This window comes from Zea mays, chromosome 3 (genome assembly GCF_902167145.1).
Source record: "Zea mays cultivar B73 chromosome 3, Zm-B73-REFERENCE-NAM-5.0, whole genome shotgun sequence".
Lineage (NCBI taxonomy): Eukaryota > Viridiplantae > Streptophyta > Magnoliopsida > Poales > Poaceae > Zea > Zea mays.
This window is the reverse complement of record NC_050098.1, coordinates 187,844,248-187,853,372: the sequence shown is the minus strand read 5'-3', so window position 1 is coordinate 187,853,372 and position 9,125 is coordinate 187,844,248. Positions and strand designations below refer to the sequence as shown.

Below are 9,125 nucleotides of genomic sequence, written 5' to 3'. Positions count from 1 at the left end.
TATATATATATATTAGGAGTTACTTTCTTGAAGATTATCGATAGCCCTTTTTTACTTTGATTTATTTTTGACGACTTAAGAAACTCAAATGGTAAAAGTTATAATTAACGCACAAATGGAAATTCAAACAAAGTTTGTTGGCTCTCAGCCCACATTCACAACTAACTAACTAACTAACCAAAATAACCTGCATGTATTTGTGTTTAAATATTCTATACTTAATCATAAATAAAAATTGCATCGCCGTACGGACACCTAACTAGTATTTTAGAAACTACTATCAAAATGTCCGTATGTTGCTACAGTTTTTCATTTTTGTTTAAGTATAGAGTATAAAACACAAAAACATGTATGTTTTGTTCGCTAGATGGGTGTGAATGTGGAAATGAAGTCAACAACTATAACAACCATTGTTCGAATCCCCAATTTCCCGTGGCCATTTTATGGAACTTTCAGGCCATGAGAGTGAAACCATTCCTTAAGGGGGTGTTTGGTTTGTAGAGTCAATCCATGCTAGATGAAGTGGTGCATCATGAGTCCATTCCATAAGTTTGGTGGAATAAACTCATTCCTCATATTATTACTAATTATTAGCCTATGAGGAATAGAATGGTGATGGATCAACTCATTCCATTTCACAAACCAAACAAAAAAAAAAGTAAGGAGTTAGAAGATGATCTACACATTTCTCAAACCAAACAAGTCGTAAGTAAACCGAGCTTTACAATGGCAAAAAGGTGTCGCCCGGGTGATAGAGGCTCCATTTGTTTCAGCTTATTCAAAACTCATTCGTTTGATAAGCAAATTTGTACAAAAAACAAACTTGTCTAGGAATCTATCATAGGTTGTGTTGGTAACCCTGATTATGGTAATACTGGTTATGGCAGTACTCTATCTGGGAAAGTGAATTTTATAATATTTAATTTAGAATTAGAAATATGATCAAGTGCCTCAACATCAAAAGCACCATCATGATAGAAAGTGTCTGCAAATTTAGTGCAACATTCTTCAAGTTCATTATCATTTAACAACTTTATAGTGTTTGAGCTCAATAAAAATCCAAATATATCCTTAAACACCATCAGTTCTTCAAATCTGATATTCAAATAAGTGATCGCCATGTAAATTAGAACTAAAAACATTTCACTTCAAAAGCTCTCTTTAGATTTATTTTTAATAAGCTTCAGCTAACAAATAGATTGTCGAAGGTCCATAGCATACATCATATGCTTAGTGCATAATTGGGGGTCATGGCGGTTGCATACACTCCCCCTTGGGGTGGCCCTGCGTGTCGGGCCACTGTCGAGGAGAGGAATGCACCAGCGCCAGCTTGCGTAGGGGAGAGACAATGCGCAGAGACAGCCTACCGATGACTCGAGCAGAAGGGAGGGGCAACACATAGAGATAGCTGGACAATGGTTCACACATAGGGAAGGAACGACTCTCAGAGCCGACAACTCGTGTGGAGGGGAGGAACAGTGGACAGAGACGAGACGACTCGCGACAGCTCGAGCGGACGGGAGGAGCAATGCCACCGAGCAGCTCAAGGAGAGATGATGTCAATTATCCAATGACATATCAAATGTGACTGTGAACATCTATTGTAGATCCAACGTTCTTTTATACCTACTCCTTCATACATATAGTAAGATGAAAGTGGTGGAGTGTAATAGTGAAACATATTTTTTAAAAAAAATATACAATGCAACAAGAAATGTTATATATGAGACTAATAAGGTGTCCGCCCATCTTTCTCCCTTTCTTTTGGCCTACGACGCTGTCAAGGATGCCACGAACGCTGCTACCAACGAGCTCTTCTTGCCAACCTCCGTCCCTCTACCCTTTCTCCTCTCATTGTTGCTACCTATCTCGCTAATTCAACTAAACAATGATAAAATATTTCAAATAATTGGTATCTACTATTTTCCATGCATAGTATGTAATACAACGAGGCTAATAAAATTGATCTCATATGAGATAAATAGTTGTGATCTAATATGTGTAACATATGTACCAAACTCTCATATATACCCGATATGATTCATTATCTAAATCGCGACCTTAGAGCTGCTTTTACAGACCACCCTTCCATATTCCATAGACGACTTGTTAAAATAAGCAGGCATGTCCTATTTGTTTCCTCTTTTTCTGGACATGATTCTTGCAGATGTTGATTCCTAGTATCACCAAACTCTTGTGATCTTGTCGATTATTAGATTCTTGATTGCTAGTTTAATTTTCTATCCTGGACAACAAAAGCTATGGAGAGGACTGAGATAATCTTAGAGGGTGTTTGATTCTACCCAACTAAAGTTTAGGTTTTGTCGTATCGAAAGTTTGAACGATAATTACGAGTATTAAATATAGTCTAATTATAAAACTAATGAAATATATGAAGACTAAAAGATGTGACGAATTTATTAAACCTAATTAAGTATATATTTAATATTCAAACAACATGAACTAAACTTCGGAAGGGGAATTTAACGAAAATATACGATTCTGGCCACCTTGGTATAGATGGACAAACGGGCCGGCACGGCCCATGGTCGACACGGTCCATCAGGCCCAGCTAGCGAAGCGTGCCGTGCCAGATGGGCCGACGTGCCGTGATCGCGGCCCAGGCACGGCCCGTCAACCTGTTAGTCGTACCGGGTCGACCTGGTGGCACTATGGCCCATCTGAGTGTATTGTATAATTTAGCAAAAAAATATGTAGTTGTGGGGGCTTAAACTCACAATTCGAGTGCATAAGAGGTTTAAACGCATCCATCTAGTCAGTGCGGCTGCAGTTTTATTGTGTTATATGTTGAATTCTTATACTTAATATATGTAAACTATTATTTTTAAAATAAAAAATGTAATCGTGTCGTGCCCGTGCCAGCACTACGGGTCGAGATAGTGACCCAGACACGATACTATAGCCGTGCCGTGCCAGACACTGGCACTATACTAACCGGGTCGTGTCTGGACCGTGCTTTTTCGTGTCGTAACTGGGCTGACCCATCGTGTTAGTACCAAATGGCTATCTATACACCTTGGTTGCCGCTAAATAAGCCCAAACAAACAGGCTAATCTGTTGGATGGACTTAGGGGGTGTTTGGTTGCTCCTGCTAAAGTTTAGCTCGGGTCACATCAAGCGTTTGACTTTTAAATAGGAGTATGAAATATAAACCCAACCAACTGGACTAGATTCGTCTCGTCTTTTAATCTTCGGCTGACAAATTAGTTTTATAATCCGACTACATTTAATACCCGGAACGGAGGTTCAAACATTCGATCGGACAGGGGCTAAATTTTAGCGGGGTGTAACCAAACACCCCCTTAAAGGAAACAAACCGGACCAGAATCTGATGACTTGACTATACTGTAGAATGCCTGTCTAGTGTCTACACTCGCCAACCGCCTCGAAGGCCGAAGGGACTGAAACGCAACTGCGGCAACCTTTTTATGCGGACGCGCGACAGCTGCGATCCGTGCGCCTCTGCAATCCTCTGTCTCTCTTTCCTCTGACTTCGCTGCCTCCTCGTCCGTCTCGCCCGGTCCTCTCACTCGAAGACTCTCGCTTCGCTTCCAAGTTCACCCCAATGGCGACGCAACCGCTTACATCACCGCGCGCTTGAGCGAGAGACCGATAGCCCCCACCAACCGCGCGCCTTCGCGGAGCATGGCGGCGCCGGGGCTGGACAAGGTCATGGCGTTCCTCACCGACCACGGCTTCGCCGGCGCGGCCTCCGCGCTTCGTGACGACGTCCTTGAACGCACCGCCGCCGGGGACGAAAGCCACGACGCCGCATTAGATCCCCACCTCCCGCCGCTCCGGATGCCCGCCTCCGCCGGCGGTGCCGGTGCCGGTGCCGGTGCCGGCGCTGGCGCTGGCACGCCGACGCCCGCGAGCCCCGGTTCCAGCTCCGGTTCGGCGTCCTCATCAGCTTTCGTAAGCTTGCGCTCCACACCCTCAGGTACCCAAGGCACGGGGCATTTTTGTCGGGAGCTTTAAACCTTCTCCTCCTTGCTTTCCGTGGGGCGTATTACACAATCTCGATCTGTGCGCCGATATTTCCGCGGCTATGGCTTCGGGACCAATTCGGCGCTGATGGTTGGATTAGCGCGCGTGTGTTTTTCCCTGTGGAGATGAACTTTATAGCATAATTGATCTTCGATTTGTACGAGAGTTGTTAAACCTCTCCGACATTTTAATTTCCGTCTCTGGCGCTTGGTTTTGTGTTTAGTGACGAATTTCTGCACATTTCACTAATTCTGAACGAAACTCCCTTGTTGTTTTGCCGATTATAGGGCTGTTGAATCCGTATGGACTATGGTCGCCGCGGCATTCGCAGTCGGACGCGTCTTCATCGGAGATGGAGTTTGGTACAGCGCGCCAGTACGACACCACCGACCTCTTCTTCCAAGAGGATTGGCTCTACGACGATCACCTCTTCCCTAGCAAGCTGGACGATGAGGATGACGAAGGCAAAGAGGAGGACAAATTTGTACTGGATGCTCACGATGGTTCGGAGCAGGTTGAAATAGGCAAGCTTGGTGCAGGCCATAACCACCGTCACGAACACATCGGTGGTGACCGATGCGAGGGTTGTGCTGAGGTGTACATATGCTCATCGCCACTCTGTGGTTGTTGTGGAGGGGGACTCAAGAATGATGGGCTTGATGTGGCCAGGAGCTCAAGCTCCACTGTGTATGGGAGATACAAGATCATGGATGACCAGACAGAGATATTGGATGATTGTGCGCAGGATGCGTTTCAGTTGAAGCAGAGTAGAGATATTATGTTTGAATGCGGTATGACGAGGGATCCTGGACGAGGATATGATGATTCAGGGCTGAGTGTTGTGGAGAAGGAGCTTCAAATACTCAGTTCATTTGATACTGTTGTGAGTAAGTACTTCAAAAGCCTTCCACTACAGTTCGTATCTCCACCTAGTAGCACTCCTTATTTATTTATTTATTTGACTGGAGGGTCCTGCTGAATTTTGGTAGCAAAACAGAATATAGTCTGTCCATTATAACCCACTTTGTGGTCAAAGATAATGTGAATTTATTTACTGAATTTAATGTAGGTGGAAAAGGGGAATAATTAATACAATGAAGAGGTTAGATTCTGCTGAGTTGCCTTGTGAAAGCCAAATCTCTGTTGCGATTTTGTTGATTTGTAGTTTAATGAATGGAGAGGAAAATGTTATACTAGACGCTAGTAACATTTTTTTTTGTAATATTTACAGTTCCTCAATACAGTTGCCATTTTATGATTATTATGTTTCTCATGGATTATCCCTGGAAATTCTAAGGAGGCAGAGTTTGTCTATGCTGGTGAAGTGGTAAATGATGTTCTGTGTTTTAGAACCTAACTTCGGTTAAACAATTGGTATGTACTATCAGGGCCTTAAAAACACGCATTTCAAATATGATGGCCTTGTTTTTAACATATTTACAATGTAGCCAGGTCCAACTGACTATTTGGCCAAGCGTATTAAAATAATGTTAGCCCATCTTATATTTGTGAGTATTTTAGTATCAGTTGTCCATTTGTCCTGGTCCTTGTTAGAGGCTATCTTTTGCTTATGTGCTGGTCTAATTCTCTTCATGAATTTCATAGATCACGGTACATATGATTTCACGGAAAATGGTGAGCTCAATGGCAGCTGTGACAAAAATCTGAAAAGCAGCATTCATAAAGAATATCCGAAAGGTCATAGGATACAGCCATTCCCTGAAAGTGGTGATCTTGATGAAGCTGATGAGTTTCGACATGTTGGATCATTAAATACAGATGTTCAACATTCTACTGCTCTTAAAGCTGAGGAAGATGCCGAGACAAATATTGATCTTGCTCTCTCTGATTTTCACCGAGAATATGAGGTATTTGAATTGAGAATTATCCACCGCAAGAACAGGTTCACAATCTCTTTTTTACTTTGTATTCTTTTTGTTAAATTGTGTGTTGGTTGATCCATTTTCGTACTTATACTATAGGCATGTAATGCAGGACTGGATTTGAAGAAAACAAAGATTTCCCCATCGTCTTAAATTCGGTTGTTGCTGGAAGGTATTATATCACTGAATATCTAGGCTCAGCTGCATTCAGCAAGGTTGTGCAAGCACATGATCTTCGTACAGGAATGGATGTTTGCCTTAAAATAATTAAAAATGATAAGGACTTCTTCGACCAGAGCTTGGATGAGATAAAACTTCTGAAGTTCGTGAACAAATATGATCCACTAGATGAACACCATGTGTTGCGCCTCTATGACTACTTTTACCATCAGGTATATGCCTCGTAAGAGAGACTTCTGGTTAAGTGTACTCCCTTTGATTCAAGTTGTTTGGATCCTAACTTCCTAGGAAGGCATCTGAAAGGATATAATCCAGGTGACTAGGTCTTGAGCAATATTGCAATTATCTTAAAAAGGATCAACTGTAGTATTCTACCAGTGTACTTGAATTGCTTCATGCATGTACGGTGGCAGATTTTAGTTGGATTTTTCAATTCTCATGGCCTTGCATGGTGCTGACAGCAAGCAAATATTGACAGGAACACCTTTTTATTGTCACTGAACTACTGCGAGCAAATCTATACGAGTTTCAGAAATATAATCAAGAATCTGGTGGTGAGGTGTATTTTACTTTGCCTAGGATACAGGTATGTTCTGTGTCCTTCACTGAGATGTTCTCCCTGGGACCATGACTGCTACTTATAATGATATCATACTTGTATATAATGAGCATTTGCAATTCACCCTGTAGTCAGCCCCTAGACAAAAGTTTTCTAACCTGCTACACATTTAAACAGTCGTTTAACCATTGAGCTGTAAATGAGCAAACTTATTTGATATCCTGAAATGGTAGCCTTCGCAAAATTGATTCAGAAAGTTACAAAGTTCTAGCAATTTGAAACTTTGCCTTTGTTGTAGGTTATAGCTCGGCAATGTTTGGAGGCCTTGGTTTACTTGCACCGTCTGAGGATCATTCATTGTGACCTAAAGCCAGAAAATATTCTTATCAAGAGCTACAGTAGATGTGAAATTAAAGTCATTGATCTGGGAAGTAGTTGCTTCTTGACAGACAACTTATGTCTCTATGTCCAATCACGCTCTTATCGAGCTCCTGAGGTCATTCTAGGCCTACCTTATGATCAGAGGATTGATATTTGGTCTCTTGGTTGCATCCTTTCTGAATTGTATACTGGTGAAGTAAGTATGTTTTATTTAATTGAAATGCTTGGTGGCTTGTAGGATTGAAACTGGTCTTTAGTATTATTTTGACAAAACTTTGAGGCCTCTTTTCTTGTATGAATGCAATACCAACGTATAACTCCAACCAGAATTAGAAATTAATCTTTTTTATTAATGTTGTAAGCACATGCGAGCTGGAGAGTTGTAGAATGGGTGTTTTGGGTGCTTCTTTTCCTTGGAACTATATCTTCTTTCCTTTACATATAACAGGTATTATTTCCTAACGAGCCTGTGTCCGTAATGCTTGCTCAAATGATTGGGATAACCGGCCCAATTGACATGGAAATGCTAGAATTGGGACAGGAGACACAGAAGTATTTCACTGATGATTATGACCTTTTTACCGAGAATGAGGTACGATTCCTTTTTCATACTTTCTCACCTGCCTATGGCAATGCTAAATGAGTATTCTTTAATTGAAAATTCTATATTGCACAAGTTGCTTCCGATTGTTTCCCTCGCCTTCATAATTTTTGTTGCACCTTAACCCGACGTAACCGAATTTTAATTTTGAATTCGCTACAGAATTATATTTATGTGGCTTCTTAGGGGGTGTTTGAATGCACTACAACTAATAGTTAGTTGGCTAAAAAATGTTAGTAAAATTAGCTAGCTAACAAATAACTACCTAACTATTAACTAATTTACCAAAAATAGCTAATAGCTGAACTATTAGCTAGATTGTTTGGATGTTTCAACTAATTTTAGCCACTAATTATTAGCTCTATTGCATTCAAACACCCCCTTACTCACTTGATACGCTGAAGGCATAATATATGGCCTTGTCAGTTTGTTAGTTTGAATAGGGAAGACCTAAGCTTTTCCTTTCAATTTGAGTTTCACTGTGCATATCTAGCAGTCTAGCACTGTTGGTTGTAGAACAATAATCCCTAACACATCCCTTCTTTGCCTTATTTATATCCAGGAGACAGATCAGCTAGAGTATTTGATCCCGGAGAAATCCTCCTTGCGACAACACATACAATGTCCTGATTCAGAGTTTGTCGATTTTCTGTCTTATCTACTGCAAATTAACCCCAGGAAAAGACCTACAGCTGACGAAGCACTACAGCATCCATGGCTTTCTTTCTCGTACTAATGAGAAGCCATCCGGTGCTTTCTTCACATATAAAGGTTACTTTGTCTCCTGACATGGAGCCCTCATAAACTTATTGAAAAATATCGATTTTCTTGGTGTTTCTCTTAATTAACGCTAATCATTACTCTTTTCCTTCTGTTGTAGAATAGCCCTCCTTTTCTGGGTGCAGGATTCTTCTTTTTTTGTGTCTTCAGGGTAATTCTTGCGTTTCCTTTTTCTGGGTCCAGGATTCTTTTTTTTTGTCTTCAGGGTAATTCTTGGTGTGAAGTGTGAACCCCTGCCCTGGAGTGATTCATGAGTGTATGTAAATATCAGAAAATTTTCCGCGGAGTAACTGTACAGTTGTAAGCCCACTCTTGTACTCCTGATCATGAATGATAACATGGGAATTTCAAAATAGTGTCCAACGTTTCATATTGTTGGTTCTATTGTTGATGTGTCCGGTATCATTTATAGTATCACTTATGGTGTGTCTGGTTAGATGTACAAGGAGGATGGAAGGGAGCAGCCAGTTCTTATAGTGTTTGGATGAGAGTCACGTGGTGACAAGATAAACATCCAGTGGTGGTGTGATTCAAAAAATCGAGTGAACAGTGTCACCCCGTCTCATCCTACTTTAATATCAAACCAAACACATTAATTTGTATTATTAGATGTTCAAGTACACGTGGATGGTTTTCGATGTAAACCGCTCGCGATGCTATTTGATCTGATCGTTGGTTCTTATTGAAGAAACAAGAATGGGATCAGCGGTAATGGCAGGTCATCATATCCTAT

The 9,125-nt window shown here is 41.2% G+C and overlaps 1 protein-coding gene across 3 annotated transcripts; it reads left to right on the top strand.

Annotated features, from left to right (window-relative positions):
- The first annotated feature begins 3,354 nt into the window (after positions 1-3,354).
- LOC100281776 (ATP binding protein) lies at positions 3,355-8,777 on the top strand. 3 transcript variants are annotated; one of them, NM_001411906.1, is made up of 9 exons: positions 3,471-3,961; positions 4,296-4,895; positions 5,614-5,911; positions 6,004-6,283; positions 6,550-6,657; positions 6,929-7,207; positions 7,460-7,603; positions 8,175-8,383; positions 8,498-8,777. In NM_001411906.1, the coding sequence occupies exons 1-8, from the start codon at positions 3,667-3,669 to the stop codon at positions 8,346-8,348; spliced, it is 2,178 nt and encodes a 725-aa protein (NP_001398835.1). In that variant the 5' UTR covers positions 3,471-3,666; the 3' UTR covers positions 8,349-8,383; positions 8,498-8,777. The 3 variants fall into 3 exon arrangements, with proteins under 3 accessions (XP_008672852.1, NP_001398835.1, NP_001148168.1); NM_001154696.2 differs by having other exon boundaries at positions 8,493-8,777; XM_008674630.4 differs by having other exon boundaries at positions 3,355-3,961; positions 8,175-8,764.
- The last annotated feature ends 348 nt before the right edge of the window (positions 8,778-9,125 follow it).